This window comes from Mustela erminea, chromosome 17 (genome assembly GCF_009829155.1).
Source record: "Mustela erminea isolate mMusErm1 chromosome 17, mMusErm1.Pri, whole genome shotgun sequence".
Lineage (NCBI taxonomy): Eukaryota > Metazoa > Chordata > Mammalia > Carnivora > Mustelidae > Mustela > Mustela erminea.
The window spans coordinates 41,054,930-41,073,008 of NC_045630.1; the positions used below are offsets into that span (position 1 = coordinate 41,054,930).

Consider the following 18,079-nt stretch of genomic DNA (forward strand, 5'->3'; position numbering starts at 1 on the left):
GAAAGGTCTACTGGCAACTTATTCATTATCTTCTATTATTGTGTATCATATTAAAATGACAGGCATCTTACAATGTACAAGTCATCAAAAATTTCAGTTATTAGAACTAAAAGCAATTTAGCTAAAATGGTTTCTTCCTTCATGATGAGTGAAACTTATCCAAAGGGGACAGCAGCTTATAGTATTTCTTCAATATCTGCCTTGAATTTAATGGCACAAAGATTACATGTAAGAGAGCAATAAATTAATTTTACTAAGTACATAAAAGACAAGGCCAGCTGCTCCTGAAATGAGCACAAACTCTGCATTCAACAAGGAAAATATAATTATGTTTGTAATAAAATGTAAGGAAGTTGCAGATCGGTGTGCTGTTGCAGGAATAAATCACCCATCCTCCTTCGGAGCCCTGCAATTTGATAAATTATCCTTGAAGGAAATGTTATCGGAGCTCCCATTTAATAAGCATGTTTGAGCTTTCAAATTAGCATGTAAATAAATGTATAGCTATAAAGTTGTTGGTATGCCAATTGATTTCCCGAAGTTCATCTCACTAAAGGTTTCTAGCTGAATAGAATCTTAAGAAACAATTGTAGTTGGTTTCCGGTATAGTGCACTGTATTTTCAAGTATAAAGTTCTGGGGCTTGAACTTAGTATTACACACCTGTTAGAACTGCACACATACCAAATTTTAATGAACCAGTCTTTTTTCAAAAACGAGGTTCTGGTGAATAATGTACTACATTTTCAAGCATGATGTTCTAGCATTTGAACTTCTTGCAGACTTGTTAGAACTATGCACTTACAAAACTCCGTTAACTTCATGCTACAAAATATTAATACCAGCATATTTGCAGTTTATTTTAGTGCATTTTCCTGGTTGAAGGCTTCACTCGAGATCTTGATCAAATGTGCTGTGTACATTCTCTGCTGCAGCTGCAGTGCATTCAACCACCGATTCTCGGCTTAAATTGGTAGTATTATTCCAAGAACGCTCATTTCCTGATAATCACAGAAATGGGAGGCACCTTTACTGTCCTCTAGCTTAACTGCTTTATGTAAAGATGAGGACACCAAGAGATGGGGACTCCATAGGACTTGCCCGAAATGCTTCATCTGTAAGTGGCCGTGTTGGCCCAGATCTCCTGTCCTGTCCCAGTTTTCTTCCACTCTGTGACCCCACAGGGCCTTCCTGCTGTCATTCACGCACTGATCCTATTTGTCTCTGGAGGATTTCTTTTATGACCTGGGGGATAGGGAGAGCATGGATAGTTGCTGAAGAATTGAGAGCTCAGGCACCACTTTAAGAAAAATTTACCGGGGGCCCCCCGGGTGGCTCAGTGGGTTAAGCCGCTGCCTTTGGCTCAGGTCATGTTCCCAGGGTTCTGGGATCGAGCCCCGCGTCGCGCTCTCTGCTCGGCAGGGAGCCTCCTTTCTCCTTTCTCTCTGCCTGCTTGTGATCTCTGTCAAATAAATAAATAAAATCTTTAAAAAAAAAAAATCAGAAAAAAGAAGAATTTCCCGGACCAGAAAGATGTCACAGAACTGGCAAAATGGTAATTCAGACATCCCTTTGGGGGCCACACTGACCGTCATCACATATTCCAATGTCCCAGCTGCTTGTCCTCTCTGCGTCTGGCTCAGGTTTCGGGCTGCCTGGGTCCTGACCCTTTCACACACTCTGAAACAGAAACCAAAGGAGTTCTTAGAAACACTTGATGTTTAAATTTAGTGGACAGATGCCAGCACATGGACAAAAAGCAGGAAGGACAGTGCTGTGCTTGATACAACAGACCTAGAACACACATTAAGTGCGCCTTTTTCATGCATAGTTGACTTTATATAAACTGATTGACACCTTTGGGGGTCGTCTTTCCACTGACTCTTAATTTTTCTCACTCTTAAAAAAAGGTTTCTGTACATCCAGTATTCTCTAGTTAAAGCTGAAAATTCAACTCATCATATTTACACAATAAAAAAAAAATCCATTCTGCCTTGTTTTTAATTGCAAATTCTACTCCGGGGACTAGTTCTCCTGCTTAGGAGGCAGCCCTGTGCCTTCTCGTAGAGAAGCAAGTGCAGTCAATTATGGTAATGAAATGTCAATAAATATAAAAATTTAATACAGTCTGCTCCGGGTGAGTGGCAGATGAGGACTTGCCTCCCAGACAAATTTGCTGCTGCTGCAAATATTAAATGCACCTAAAAGAGTATCTGGTTGCCTGAGAGCTCTCCAGTACAAAAAGGATGGGAGCATCAGATACCAACTGGGTTTTCCCATTATGCTGTAATTGCAGCCGCAAAGCCAGTACCGTCATTGACAGCCATCTCAACATCTTAACTTATCATTATAAGCTGAACTTTTTATGTCCCCATGAATAATCTAAGATTGGTGCATTGCAGCACCTTTTAAAATTTTTTAATGGAGAAGAAAATAAGCTTTTTATAATGTTTTCCATATCCAGAAATAATTCCTCTTAAGATGATTGCTGTCTTTAGAGAGAAATATATTAATAATCATATGAATGAAAATAGTGGTTGTTGCTTTTTAGGAAGTAACCTGAAGAAGAACCAGAATGCGATTCTTTCCTCCTTCATAAGCCTGCATTCTTGGATAATGACTGCTTCCAAACATAGTCTTTTAATAAAATAAAAATGGAAACCTACCTCTTTGTGCCTTCACTTTCTCATGCACCGGTGAATTCATCTTGTGCTCTTAGAAAGCTATTCTGGATTCACTTTTTAGGGGTAGTATAGTTTCCTTTAAACATACTTGAGACCCAGTTAAAAATGTTAACCTTACATGAAAATGTAATTTTACAATAGAAAAAAGATGAAGGTAGACATTTTAGGTAGCCAAGATCTGTTCCCTACAAAGTTTATCAAAATGATTAGATATATCAGAATAATTAGGATCCATCTCAGAGTCCTACTATGTCTCAAACTGTTTTTTGGGGGAATGTCCCCGCTGTTACAAATCTATAATGCCATCTGATTTTACCCATGATTCCTAAAAGTTTCAGTAAAATATTTGTCTCGATTTTTGTTTGTTCGTGTGTTTCTGATTCTGACACACAGTTCTGTGTTACAGGTGGACTATTCCATAATCGCATCCCAGGCCGGGGCCACCCTCAACAATCTCATGAGTCACGCACAGGACTTAGTGGCAAAGCTACGCTCTCTGCAGTTTGATCAACGAGAGTTTGTGTGTCTGAAATTCTTGGTGCTCTTTAGTTTAGGTAAGGCATCCTTTTCTCATACTCTGTACAACCAGATGTGATTCAATGGTGCCGGACTCTGCGTGTGTTGAAGTCAGTACATGCTTTTTTTATCAAGATACTGCCCTCCTTTTCAAATGATGGAATTGTCAAATGTGAGTATATTATGTGTATGTCTCTGCATGACTCATCCCCTGCGAGTAGATGGGTTGGGGCATGGAAAAGGCAGTTCTTAGGCTGGAGTCCTGAAGTTTCTCCCAAAGCGGACATAACGAGTAGGCAGCAGCCATAGAAGGCTGTGTCAGAAGGCTGAATGGAGATCGCTTAGGAAAGACAGGATCAAAGTGTAGGCACCTTCTGTTGATCGTTTCTATGTGCCTGTCGTTAGAGCTTGCGGACTACTATTTTTATTGTAAACTATGGGTCATAATTAAAAACCTCTTTCTTAAATCTCGATCAGGATTAACCAGAGAATGTTTATAACTAGATGCATCACTATGCAAGTATAAAAGATGATGGTTGTCAAGGGGAAAGGATGCTTCTTTAGGAAAGCTTTGGGGAAGAAAGATAACTAAGCAAGACAGATTGGCTAAATCAAGGTTCTCAGTGAGTCAGTTGAGAAAAATCACCACTGCTTGGAATAAAAAAAGGATTAAGGAGATGGATTTTTATTGACTTCAAAGGAACAGATTTTTCTGCCTGTCCCATACTTGATTTCTGTATTTTGTTGGCTTAATAAAGCCAACTTAAATAAACGTTTTGCCAAGTCCATTTATTACTTATTGGCAGACAGCTGAGGAAGGCAACTTCCCCTGAATGAAAAAAATACAGAAATCAGATTTACCAACATATGTTTTTTCTTTAGTCTTCGGTTATAAGATAGTTGTGAATTCATAGCCTAAGAAATAAAACAATAAAACAAACTGCAAAGTAAAACAGATGTGTCTACTCTCCAAATTTGGTACTTTCTCTTTAAAATTCCTCTTGACAGCACTGCACAACTGTTGCTAATAAAGGGATAGTTTGAAGTAATAGAACCAGAGTTAATTTTTCACATGTAGTCAACATTTAAAATAAAAAGAACGTTTTCATATTTTGGAAAATGTGATAAATATAGCAAAAAGAAATGTTACTGAAAATTTAAAAAGACAACAGAATTTCATAGATGTAGTGTTCAAAGGTTTACAATGCCAGGACTGGATGCCGTGTGGTTTCTGCATTAACCGTTCTAAGTAGGAAAGTTCCGTTCAAGTAAGTCGACATCTTTTACCCATGAACAGTTTTTAGAAAATCAAGAGGAAGATAGCACGGGCGTGCTTGCTCTAATCTCACAGGCCGTTCTGATGCATGGCAAGATCTTAGTCTTTTCAACTGGCACATTTGATCAGTAATTAAATGGAAAAAATGGCAATATTTGTGTAAGGAATCTTAGAGCATCTTAGTGATAAAATATTTAAAGAGAGTCATCTCACTTCAGTAGTATTTTTATTTTATTTAAAGATTTTTAAAGTTTATTTGAGAGAGAGAGCATGCATGAGAAGGGGGAGGGTCAGAGGAGAAGCAGACTCCCTGCCAAGCAGAGAGCCTAATCCGGGGCGACTCGATCCCAGGCCTCCAGGATCATGACATGAGCCGCGTCGCTTAACCCATTGAGCCACCCAGGTGCCCCACTTCGGTGGTATTTTAAATTAGTTGAATAACTGCATTTCATTTGGAGATGTAGACATTAATGATGGGCCATGTTTTGTTTTCCTCACTTTTATCTTACCTTCATCTTTTTTCAAAATTGCTGTGCTTTCTGCCAACACTAAGGAAGTAGGGGGTTGGGGGTGGTGGTTCTGAAGTGCGTTCAGTCCTTGAACCTCACAAATTATCCTCCTGAACTATTGGGCCATCTGTGTCCCAGAACCTCAGCCACACACACTCCTATTTGAGTGTGTTGATTGTGTCTGGAATTTGGGGACCACTGAATGTCTAACTCACTGTTCCTTAAACTGCCTTGTTTGTTGTTTAAGGGAAAAAAGAAAGCTTAGCTTTCATATCAGAGGCAAATAGAGTTTTGATCAAGTTTATTTATTTATTTACTTATTTATTTGTCAAGGGTTTATTTTTAAAGAAGCAAGAAGATGGTAACTGGCAGTAACATTCTGGTAGTTTCCAATTTGCGGGGAAACAATAAATTATCTTTTTTGTGCAGCTTTATTGTGGTATGTGGATAATCAACTTTTAGGTACCCAGGCCAGTCCTGGAACACCTGTTTCGCCGGTAATGGGAATGAAATCCTAGCAGAGACCCCCTTGAAAGCTGAGTCCGAGTGCAGAATCGGTACCTGCTGTGTCAAACCCTCATGAACTTTGCGTACCCCTTTCGGTCCAAGTCTGAAAACCCATGCATTCTGATCCCAGCCCAGCGTTGAGCCTCTCTGTGAGCCTCAGAGTGAACTCAAAGTCAAAGTGAGGACTCTGTGAACTGGTCATAGGTTCGGGGCTGTGTTGAGATTGGACTGTAGCAGTATTCTCTTGGATGATGAAACCATGTTTACCAGATGGAGCTGGTGAGCGAAAGTAGGATGTGAGCCCTAACAGGTACAACAGTCGAAGTCAGATTGGCTGGTGCTAAAGCATGGCGGCAAGGAAGAGCAAGATGAGTTTGGGAGCCAGTAGATCAGTATGGCTTGAGGGGTGGGCGAGAGCCTGGTTATGGAGGACCTTAAGGCATTCAACAAGGGTTTACTAGGCGCTTCTCTGTGTCTGTCAGGTGATGAGGTGGGCGCCGGGATATGGTGGTAAACCAAAGTAGGTACCATGATCTTCATTCTGTAGGCAGTTAGGAAGTACGACTGGATTCTTTAAAAGGGGCTGAGGTGTGGGTAATGTAAGGTGATTTGCGTTTCTGGTAGTGATGTGGAACGTGGCCTGGAGACGAACAAGGCTGGAAACTCTGTTCAGAGGTGGTTTTAACACTCCGTGGAGATAGGAGTGTGCTTACATGAACAAGATAACAGGATGCAAACCGTGTGATAGAGTTAGGAGGAAGAAGGGCCACAGGAGTCTTGGGTTTCTGGGTGCTTGAATAGAAGACTCTAGAGGAGCAGTAGCCTATTAGTGGAGTCAAATCAAATTCTGGTAGAAGCCGTCCTCCTCCTAAATGTCATTCTTCACTAAAGCGGAGTCCTGATTCCATGAAAACCTAATGACATGACTAACCTAAATGTATCGTTGACTAGAGATTTTCCATCCCACTGCCTGATTTGTTTTTTTCTTGTGCAAGTTGTATCCATCCAGGAACAGACATCAGTTAGTTAAGCTGTTGAAAAAAGAAGTTCAAGTAAAAAATGTCCCCTCTCTCAGAGTATTTCTGTATATAATATAGTAGGCTCTGGGGGCCCAGTCTGCTAGTAATGTTTTCTTAAAATCCCGTTAAATTTTTATATATATAAATATATATGTGTATATATATATATATGATTTAAAAAAAAAATTTCCTTAACACTGAGATAACATAACTTGAGCCCGTTGATAATTTGGCAAAAGAGGAGATACTCTACATGGGGTATTTAAAACTGATGACCCAAGAGAAGATAAAATAAACTTTTTGATGTTGATCTGTTGGTGTGTACTTCCACCTTCTAAAAAGGAACCCCAGGTGACTGATGAAAGGAAATTTGCTGTCTGTCACCAACAGTGCAGAAACAAAACTCGTAGAAGTAGTATGTGGAATCACGACCCTCAGATAATGTCGCTATTGCATGGGTTCCAGAGATGAGCAGAATTCCCACAGACGTGATCTGAAGACAAATGCAGAACTGGGAAACAGTCACCAGATTTCAGCATATCCTGAATAGTGTCCTTACATGGTCAAGTCCATCAGGAGTATCTGTGTGGCTTCAGTGCTCAAAGCGACCGGGTAATCAGAATGTGCCAACTGAGATGTTACTCTAGCCTTTGGATTTTCTTAGCCTCAAGACTTAATGGCTGGATGCTGCTGGACTCTTGTTATATCCCAGGTGCCAAGAGAAAGTACTAAAGGCATACTGCATATTATTTCCCCTAATGAAGGCCCTTGATTTGTTGTAAATTATTCTCTTCTTTGCCCAGCCGGTGTTTCTCAAGGCACTGTTTTATATTCAGCTGTGTTAAAGAGATTGTTTTTCTCTTTGAGGGGATTTTCCCAGCCCCCAAAGCAGCTACGGTTGCCCCAGGTATAGGCTGTCTGAGTGCACTGGAAGGGTGAATGATTCTGCTCTGTTCTGCGCTGCTTCTGTGCAGACCGTGCTCTATCTAGACTGGGGCTCAGTTGGGGTTAGCAATTGTCCTTCACTTTTCTCTGTATTCCAGGTGTCTGGCACATTTCCTGGTACATGGTAGAGGCTGACCATAATACTACTGATGAAAAAGGTCCATACATGGATTGATTTAATTTTAAATCAAAGCAAAGCCTTTACCAGAGTGGTTTGGTGACATGTCATAGGAGGTTGTCATGTCTCAAGGGCAGGATAGATTTCTGAGTACAGTTTTTCCAGGGAACTCTATTGTACCTCCTCAAAGTTAAATTATTTCAGTAATAGTTTGCATTCTCCCAGTGTATAAGGGGAGATGTTCATTTATTAGCTCCTGGGGAAGGCCAACTTGCAGAAAGACTAGAAAGAATATTTATGGCTAAAACTAGGTGATAAAGGCATGTCTCTTCCAAGCAAATGCAAGATCGTAGGCTGTCAGTCCATGGTAAGTAATGTAGTTGAGGAATGTCGTACAGCTCCTTCTTGATACTGATGGGAGCCTGTCTACGCTAACTTTGCTGAACAAAGTCATACCTTTGCTCATTTTTTTTAGCTCTTTAGGTCACACCAGATTTCCAAATTTGGAATGAGACATTGACTGTACCATCACACATCCCACACGGGATTCGTCCTCATGGTTAGACAAAACGCCAACAGGGAAATGGGCTTCCTGTGACCCAAGCCCAAGTCAGCACCTCTGTGAGAGTTTACTAGTTGATCACAAACAATCCCATGTGGGAACTCTCATCCCTGGGAGCACTGGCACACATAGACACTTCGTTTGGAAAATGAAGGCTTTATACATGGGCAGAGAGTGGCTACTGATCTTACATCTCACTTAATAAGAGCCAACCGGGACCTGCAGGAACATTCCACTGCAGTCAGGAAGGGTGGCGTTTAGAAGTTTCTGTGTTAGCACCACCCAGAAAGCACGGCAGTTCAATCCGGAGCCCTGGAGGGAAGACTCTGCTATTTTGCTCAGTGAGAAAGACCATAATGAGGCTGCCACCAAGGCTGGTGTGTCCCGTCCTGTGCTGAGCAAAGCCCGCCTGTGCATACCGTCCTCATCCCATCTGCGTGGTTGTTAGCTGCCCCTGGGAAGGCTATCGTAGTCGTGCAGAGGAGGGCCACAACTGGTTGCATAAACTACAGTACACCCTTGAACCCAGGTCGTGAACCCAGGTCCTGACCATGAGCATGGTTTTGTGATGTAAATTACAACCGTGTTTTTCAAAATCCCACCTCCTGTGCAGAAACACCTGATAAATTTACCGGTTAGGAGGTGATCCTGAGAAAGAAAAGTCATCTGTGCTCTGGACTCCTGCACCCACCCTACCTGAGCTGCAGACCCCTAGCGGGAGTGTGCATGGATGGAGGGGGCACAGTGGGTGTCCAGGTGCTTCCTCTGCTCAGCGCTTCCAGAGTAGCCTGGAGATGTTCTAGAACACACCGCGAGAGAAGGGAATGTAAGGTGTCACAAAAAGAAAGAGGGTACTTTTTTTTGCCCAGTTCTCCAGAGGCCCAGCAGCGTGTTGGGTCTGAGGGTTTTTTGTTTGTTTTTTACTCTCAGACTGTGTCCCTGTTTGTGTAAGGGGTGGGGGTGGCAGAAGAAAGCCCAGCTCTAAGCAAAGCAATAGGAGCAAAGAGAAATAGGAATTTGCCTTTTGCTTTTTTGCCACATTAAATCGAGCTAATGAAAAAGGTTTCCAAATCCAGCAGAGAAATCTCACCACGTTGATTAAACTCTGTTTGCAGTGCCTAAAGCAAAATGGACTAGTCCTCGTATAAATCAAGAGAATGAGGGCACAGGTACGGTTTGCTATAAAGCAAACCTACGGCTAACCTAGGAGAGGGAAACAGGAGCACCTGCTCCCATCGCTTAGCTGACTGCCTCCCTCCAGAAGCATCAGCAAAACTTCCGGAGGGCGGAAAACTCATACAAGTTTCTATTTGTGTGCAATCACAATGTGTGTCTAGATATTAATTCCGTTGTGAAAAAAGCACAGTCGTCTGCATATCCCGGGATTCCCTTTACCTGGTATCCGCGTAACAGATGGTCTTCAACCAGCAAAAACCAGTCTTTCTGTTACGGGGTCATCGTCCTTGCTGAGGTTGGTCCCAGGATTTGTTCTATGACAGCCTCCCTCTAAATACGATCAAACACCCACATCACATACTGCAGACGCTCCTTTTCCTACACGTGTGCATTTGCGTGCGCGCATGCACACGCCAACTGGCCTGCCTAGTGGTGCAGTGCCTTCCTCTCACATCTTCACCCAAGTGCATTGGTTAAACTGTTCCTCATGAAGTCAGATAAGCAAAAGAGGTATCCCAGGGTTGTTCTGAAAATTAGCATTCAGCCTCGGCTTTTACCTTTTCATATATGATATTCTAATTTAGAAAAACACTCACTAGACACTTGTCAGATAACTATGCATATCTTCATACTAATGCCTCGCTGATACAGACGCAGCTGATGGTGATGCCGGCAAATAAAGCGTGTCCTAAAATTTATGTAATCATTTGAAATTCAGAAAAGATTGATTAGCATTCAAGGGATGCCACCGTTCAATATTTACACCATAGAGATTTGGCAGAAGCAAATAATGGCACATAAAGTTGATGCTTGTCTTAATTAAATGCAGTATAATAGGTGTTGTGTGGATTTTTTTTTTTCTTTCAGTGAGCAAAACAGTTTAGCCATGACCAGATATAATTCATTTTGGAGTTCTAAGTTTGAACTTAATCAATACGTATTTACGGCTGTGGAAGAAGTGATTATCATTTGTTATCTGCTGGCACAGGGATATAATTGCCCAAATAGCATTTATTTAGGCATATTTCTGAATAGCTTATGCTTAAAAACATTTATTATTTTTTTGTTGTTAATGCTAATACTGTCGTTTTGCTAACTACTGCTATTTAGTGAGATGATTTTTCAGAGATGTACTGGCCCGGCGAACTGGGACTAGCCAATAAGGAAAACAACACGAACGCTTCACTGCTCGGGTGGGCACCTGTCCCTGCTTCGGCAGTGCCAGCTGCCCTGTTACAATGGCAGAACGAAGTGGCTGGACTAGGCCACACTCAGAAGAGGCTCGTGGGCTGACATGGTCCGCGCAGATCCTACACACCAGTGCACTGGATACCCCAGGCCCTCGGGGTATTTTTTCTGGAATGGAATCCCTTACTGCTTTAGTCCAGTCAGTCCAGTCTTGAGCTCTGGCCGTGTTTGGTTAAGAAGTTTAGATTCCGGGGGGCACCCGGGTGGCTCAGTTGGTTAAGCGGCTGCCTTCGGCTCGGGTCATGATTCCAGGGTCCTGGGATCAAGCCCCGCATCGGGCTCCCTGCTCAGCAGAGAGCCTGCTTCTCTCTCTCCCCCCTCCCTGCCGCTCTGCTTACTTGTGCTCTCTCTCTCTAGCTCTCTGTCAAATAAAAAAATAAAATATTAAAAAAAAAAAAAAGTTTAGATTCCAGGAGCCAGGGTGGCTCAGTGGGTTAAGCCTCTGCCTTTAGCTCAGGTGTTGATCCCAGGGTCCTAGGATCGAGCCCTGCATCGGGCTTTGTGCCTGCTTCTTCGTTTCTCTGCCTGCCTCTCTGCCTACTTATGATCTCTCGCTCTGTCAAATAAATGAATAAAATCTTTAAAAAAAAAAAAAGTTTAGATTCCAAGCCGAATGATTCAGGAGAGGAACCAAGAATAAATTGGAAGTTTAGAGAGACCTTTCATTGGTTTGAAATAGTGAACTCCACAAAATATATCAAGTGTCTACTAGGGGCAGAGCCATTGTACTGATCATTGTGTGAAAGGGCAACATACAGTCTTTCCAAAGGGAGGGGAACTCCTTAGTGTGGTACAGAGCCACACTTCGGACCCCGGGGACGCTTGTGAGAAAGGTGTAGGGCCTTAGGTGGAGAGTCTAAAACACAACACACCGTTGCAACACTACGTGACTTCTCTTCCTTTTTGTTCTGCTCTCCTTTCCAGTGAACCAGCACATGCCCCCCCCACACATTAGTCTCACCCATGTTGTCAGTGGGAAAGCTTTTCTTAGGGCACCTGGCTGGCTCAGTCCGTAGAGCATGGGACTCTTGATCTCTGGGATGTAAGTTCGAGTCCATCGTTGGGTGTAGAGATTACTTACATGTAAAGAAAACCTCCAGGAAAAACAAACAAACACACACAAAATCCCTTCTTGATTCTCATGTTACACGAATCTGACAGTGTTCAGGGGCATGAAAAGAGTTGGGGCTCTTTACATGGGGTCACCTGAAGCCTCAGTAGGGGATACCATTCCTAAACCCCACACTCTGGGCTACCCAGGTTTTTGAGAGAAGGTTTGGCGTCAGCCCTGAACAGATACCGAATCCTAGAGCTGTACCATAGCAAAGAAAAAATCCTAGAACTGTACCTTCTGAATAAGGAGATTGAGACTAACAGACACTGAGTCGTGCACAATCCTACAGGGTCGGGTTGTGCTGAAGGTTTTAGAATCGATGCCCAGGAAAAGAGCACAGGCATGGATGGATTTCGATAATTACTGAAATCCCACTTGTGCATTATTTTCAAAATTAGATAGAGTTGTGGGAGGGGGCATCCTTTTTAATGGCATCTTAAACATGTTACCATTGTGATGCATAAAAATAATTTCCCAGAAGAGCAAGGCATGTGCAATACATTTTACCACATCAGAGCTGTTGCGCATGCCGTGTCTGGGAGCTTTGAACTTTGGAGGAAGACGTCTGGCCCACAGTGCTCACTCTCTGATTCTCCCAGCTTTGTTGGGGGAGCGTGGAGCTCTGTGCCGTTCACAAAGGTCGGAGTGACCTGGATGACAGTGCTGCCCCCAACCTGGACAGTTCCGCCTGATCCCTGTGGGGTGTGGCCACATTCTGGTTGTGTATTTCTGCCTTGAAATAAATAAGAATAAAAAATAAGAATTGGTAGCACCCCTGAAATAATCATTTCTTTCTACCGTTTGTCCTAAGAGAAAAAAATGATTATTTTACCAGTATTACGATCTATGTTGGACTTCTTTTCTTTTTTTTTTTTTTTTAATATTTCATTTATTTATTTGACAGACAGAGATCACAAGTAGGCAGAGAGGCAGGCAGAGAGAGAGGAGGAAGCAGGCTCCCCACTGAGCAGAGAGCCCGATGCGGGGCTCGATCCCAGGAGCCTGGGATCCTGACCTGAGCTGAAGGCAGAGGCTTTAACTCACTGAGCCACCCAGGTGCCCCTGTTGGACTTCTTTTCTAAGGTGCAGGTTTTTTTCATTAATTTTTAAAATTATAGTAGAATATATATAACACAAAATTTACCATTTTAACCACTTTTAAGTGTACACTTCAGTGGCATTAAGTACATTCACATTGTTTTGCAGTCCTCCATCCCCAGCATTTCTCTCGTCTTCCAGCATGGAAATGGCATCCATTCAACAAGGACTCTCCCTCCCCTCCCCCACCCCTACAACTGCCGTTCCCTGATTTATGAGCCAAAGTTTATTTAGAAAGCACTTTTTACATATAATATTAGTATTAATATAATATAATATTAAACATTACAGTAATTTTGTGGAACTCAGTGACCAGATTCAGAACCTGGCTGTGGCGCCCAAGGCATGGGTAGGAGTCAGAGCCCATGCTCCAAGTCAGGTTTTCTGGTTCCAGACTTGTCACTCTGTACCACACAGGAAAGACGGGCTTAGGATTTGGGTCTGGAAGAATAATACATAAAGTAGCGGGAGAGGAAGGGGAGGCATTCAGAACTAGTTTCCTACTGAGGTGGTATGGCTTAGTGATACAGACTACAGGCTTGAACTTAGGTTTTTTTGTTTGTTTGTTTGCACTCTTGGGCAACTTAGATCACCTTAGTTTTCCCATAGGTTTACTTAAAGATTGTTGGGAGAGGTTAAATGCAGTAATTACTGTGAAGAACTTAGCACCGCACCAGAGACATAGTATTGGTAAATTATTATCATTCATAGCGTCTCTATTTATGTCAGCTGAAGTCCTATAAGTGAGGGTCCCATATTGGAAAATGCCTTTTCTCAGTTACAATCTTGGGTGTACAGAATGAAGAAAGGCATTCCTCATGTCAGTAGTGACTGCTAGATTCATTCAGTACCAAGTCATTGTTTAAAATCTTTGATCTACTATCCAAAGGAGCCATTATTACCTTTGCTACCTTGAAATATGTCAGAGGAAGTAAACTCAAGCCACTTCTTTTGTTTCCTCTACCGCAAATCCCAAGATCAAACCATAGTCAAATAATTAGTAAGTAATTAGTCTTCTTTCTGGCCCCGGGGAGGCCCTAGATAGGGATGATCTGGCAAAGGGGAGTGACCAGGTGGACACCTGCTCCCTGCAGAAAGCTTACGCCAGGAAATGCCTCAACTTTCGCCCTCTAATTTTCTGGAATCGTAAATGTTCTGTAGTTAACTTGACCTAAAAAAGTTGAAATTTTTATTTCAGACTAATACGTAGGCTCTAAATCTAATGGCTAAATAGATTCAAACATAAAAAACAGAATATTTGACTTAGAGGAGCCGACTATTTCTTTTGGAACTAACGTCCTGGGTAACTTGATCTTTCTAAGGAAATTGTAATTTGAGAACTGAAAACTTTTAGAGAAATTAACTTTATACTTTATTTAACACACTTCTAACAAAATAACAGATGCCTTATTAATAACTAGTAATTGTTATTGTGTAGTAATAATAATTCTATTATAGATTTTATATATTTATTATTATTATATAATAATAATATTCTCTCCCTCCTTCCTATTACTGTCTTGAAACTCAAGGGACTTAGGAGGTGGGAGAGGAAGTAAAGACTGAATCGTGAACTTGTGCGTGGTGTAAAACATTTTCACAGTTCAAAGATATGGAATTTGGGGTGCCTGGGTGGCTCATTGGGTTAAAGCCTCTGCTTCCAGCTCAGGTCATGATCCCAGGATCCTGGGATCAAGCCCCGCATCGGGCTCTCTGCTCAGCAGGGAGCCTGCTTCCTCCTCTCTCTCTGCCTGCCTCTCTGCCTACTTGTGATCTCTGTCAAATAAACAAATAAAATCTTAAAAAAAAAAAATGTGGAACTTGGACATCCAGAGTTCTGGGCTCTGCCACCTAGAAACAGAATAAGACTCATGGGGAGGGCTTGACTGATGTCAGCAGCCTCCCTAGGTCATAATAACATGCAAGTGTACCATGAGCTCCAGCTGCCCTGGCTGGAAAATGTGGACACCTGGATCTGGCTTGCAGGCTGTTCTGTGAGGTGTGTCCTTCATGTCTTAGTTCAAAACCGTCTTCTCTGAGAAGTCTTCAGAGACAGACTCACGCTTCTTTCTCTGAATTCCTGTTGCTTCTTAATACAGATCTCCACTTAACGTTTTTTTGTAATTGTTTTGTATGTCCCACAGCCAGAATGCCTGGTCTGTTTTCATTCTGTATTCCTAAGCCCTTAGTATCACGCCTCAAATATAGTTCATATTTGAAAGCATTTCTTAAAAACAAACAAAATCAATATAATACTTGCTTACATAGTGTGTTCCATTTAAAAAAAAAAGATTTTATTGATTGATTGATTGATTGATTTGCCGGGGTTGGGGGTGGAGCAGGGGGAGCAGGAGGCAGAGGGAGAAGCAGACTCCCCGCTGACCAAGGAGCCTGATGCAGGACTTGATCCCAAGACCCAAGGATTAGGACCTAAGCCAAAGGCAGATGCTTAACCAACTGAGCCACCCAGGCGTCCCAGTGTGCCTTTTTTTTTTTTTTAAGATTTTATTTATTTATTTGACAGAGATCACAAGTAATCAGAGAAGTATGCAGAGAGAAAGGGGGAAGCAGGCTCCCTGCAGAGCAGGGAGCCTGATGAGGGGCTCAATCCCGGGACCCTGAGATATGACCTGAGCTGAAGGCAGAGGCTTTAACCCACTGAGCCACCCAGGTGCCCATTGTATGTTCGATTTTAATAGCCACCTCTTATTGTCTTCTATGAACAGAGCACCTAATACGGGTTGTTTCTCATCCTCACAGTGCCAACCTTGGATAAGCAGTTAGCCATTTTTATTTTACTCCCTTTTGCTGAGAACAGAGAAGTCAAACACCTACACTATCTCCCCCAGCTAGAAAGGAGTAGAACAGAGACTTACGCACTTCAGCTTCTGAATTCCAGGTATTCTCCAGGAATCACTGCTGCTGTTTTGATGAAATAGATTAAGTCTGTACACCACAAAGCACTGTACAAATGCTTGGCATTTGTGATGAAGACAACTCATTTAAGTAGACCTGTTAGGAATCTAGAGGAAATCTGATCCTTCTAGATCTTGAAAGTCTCCTAATGGTTCACAGTGCCCCCTCACAACATCCCACTCAAGACCACCAAGTGTGGTTTTATCCAGGGCCACTTTCTCTTTGCCAGTTTTAAGAATGGGATTGCAAGGTTTATCACTGAATTCGGAAGAACTGTTAAAATTATAGGGTATTTAGCTTTCATGCTGACTCTGTGCAGATTTTCCTTTTAATGTGAAGAAGCATCTGGTGTCCAAATCCCCCATCTTCTTGCAAAGCTTTATTGTGAACAGAATCTGATAATTTACCAGAGATTCTTAGCCTGGATTATTAACAGATTCTCTATTTTATAATACTTCTAGCTTTAAATTCTAAGGACTAGTCTTAGAGTAGTGGAAGAACAGGAAACAGAACAGATTGAAAAATGAATTGGTGCATGTTTTTAAGTATTCTAAGAATACCAAAATAAAAGCTTCAGCATGTCCTCTTTAGTACAACATGGAAACTCAGTGGTCAGGGTAGAGTTTTAGGATTAGCCGTTTCTTTGAAAATTACTTAACAAGTTATTATTAGTCCTTGCCACAAGAAATTGTAGGACAAATTGGATAACCACATGTGCTGGCATTTCTCCAGGATGACCCGTATCAAAAGGGATCGGGGTCCATGAATACTGTAACAGTATCACTTCTAATTATAACTTCAAGGAACTTCCTTTTTCAAAGAGGTAGCTGCAGAAACTTATCTTACATAAGAATAAGGCTTTTTAGGATTGAAAGACATCTTAATTTACCTTTTTTGCTCCACGTTATGTTTTCCAGATTTCTATTTTGATTCATGTAGCTCTGAAATCCTTAAGAAATCTAGAGTATTCTTCCAGGACAAGAAATCTAGAGTATTTCATTATATGAAGAACACTACAATTTATTGATTCATTCTCCAGTTGATGGATATTTATTATAAACAACGCCAAGGGAACATTTTTCTACATGTCTTCCTCTACAAACGTTTCTGGGCAATCCCTTTTCAATTCTAGAAATAGCCAAATTGTTTTCAAAGGGGCTGTACCAAATTACACATTCCTGTCCATGGTAACTAAGGGTTCCCAATATCATCATCAAAACTATAATTGAATTTGTCATTATTCTGTCTTAATTTGCATTCTGATTACCAGTGAAATTAAGTGTTTTTTTTTTTGTTTCTCTGAAGTATCTATTCATGTCCGTCGCCCATTGAGATACATATGTCTTTCTTTATTGATTTGATGGGACCTTTTCAGTAGAGAGTGAGGGAGGGAGTTAGATAAAAAGAAAAGATAACTGGCTTTTCATTTCTTCTTTTTTTTTTTCAATTTGTTTAAAAGTTTTTATTTATTGGGGCGCCTGGGTGGCTCAGTGGTTAAAGCTTCTACCTTCGGTTCAGGTCACGATCCCAGAGTCCTGGGATCGAGCCTCACATCGGGCTCTCTGCTCAGCAGGGAGCCTGCCTCCTCCTCCTCTCTCTCTCTGCCTGCCTGTCTCTCTGCCTACTTGTGATCTGTCTGTCAAATAAATTTTTAAAAAATCTTAAAAAAAAGTTTTTATTTATTTATTTGAGAGGGAGAGAGAGAACGTGTGTGCATGTGTGTGCACAAGGTGAGGGAGGGACAGAGGGCAAAGCAGACTCCCTGCTGAATGTGGAACTTGATTCTAGGACCCTAGGATTATATGCTATATGCATATATGCTATATGCAGACACTTAACATTTTATTTATGTATCTTTTCTATCTCAGAAATAGCTACATCTATCAGTATTTTCCTATTTGTTGCTTTTTGTAGCCTTTCTAAAAACAGAGATAATTGTATTAGTTTCAGGTGCACAACGTAATGATATATGTATAAATTGCAGAATGATCACAGTAAGTCCAGTTAACATCCATCACCATACATAGTTACCGTTTTTTTCTTATAAAAAAAGTAACCTCATTTTTAAAATAAGGTCTTTAAAAATAAGGTCTTTAAAAGACCTTATTTTTAAGGTCTGCTCTCTCAGCAGTTTTCAAATATACAGTACAGCAATATTAACTGTAGTTACGCTGCGTATTGTATCTCCAGGAAGTATTTCTTTAAGGAATCTTCATCTTTGAGATCATAAAATAGGTCCTCCTGTAGAATTTTTTCAAATATATTATAACCTTCCTTTTCAAATTTAGCTCTTTACCGTGCCCAGAATTTATTTTTGTGTATAAGAGATCTGGTTGTTTTTTTTTTTTTTTTTAGAGATCTGGTTTTTATTTTATTTTCCTCATAGGTGGTC

General features: G+C 41.4%; 1 protein-coding gene across 8 annotated transcripts in view; it reads left to right on the forward strand.

The window, feature by feature from the left end:
• NR5A2 (nuclear receptor subfamily 5 group A member 2) overlaps window positions 1–18,079 on the forward strand; it is a 151,091-nt gene that overhangs the window by 96,505 nt on the left and 36,507 nt on the right. For all 8 annotated transcript variants that reach the window (XM_032318689.1, XM_032318691.1, XM_032318690.1 and 5 more), the window contains one exon: window positions 3,090–3,237. In XM_032318689.1, coding sequence (XP_032174580.1) covers window positions 3,090–3,237 — 148 coding nt within the window. The remainder of the gene's footprint in view (window positions 1–3,089; window positions 3,238–18,079) is intronic.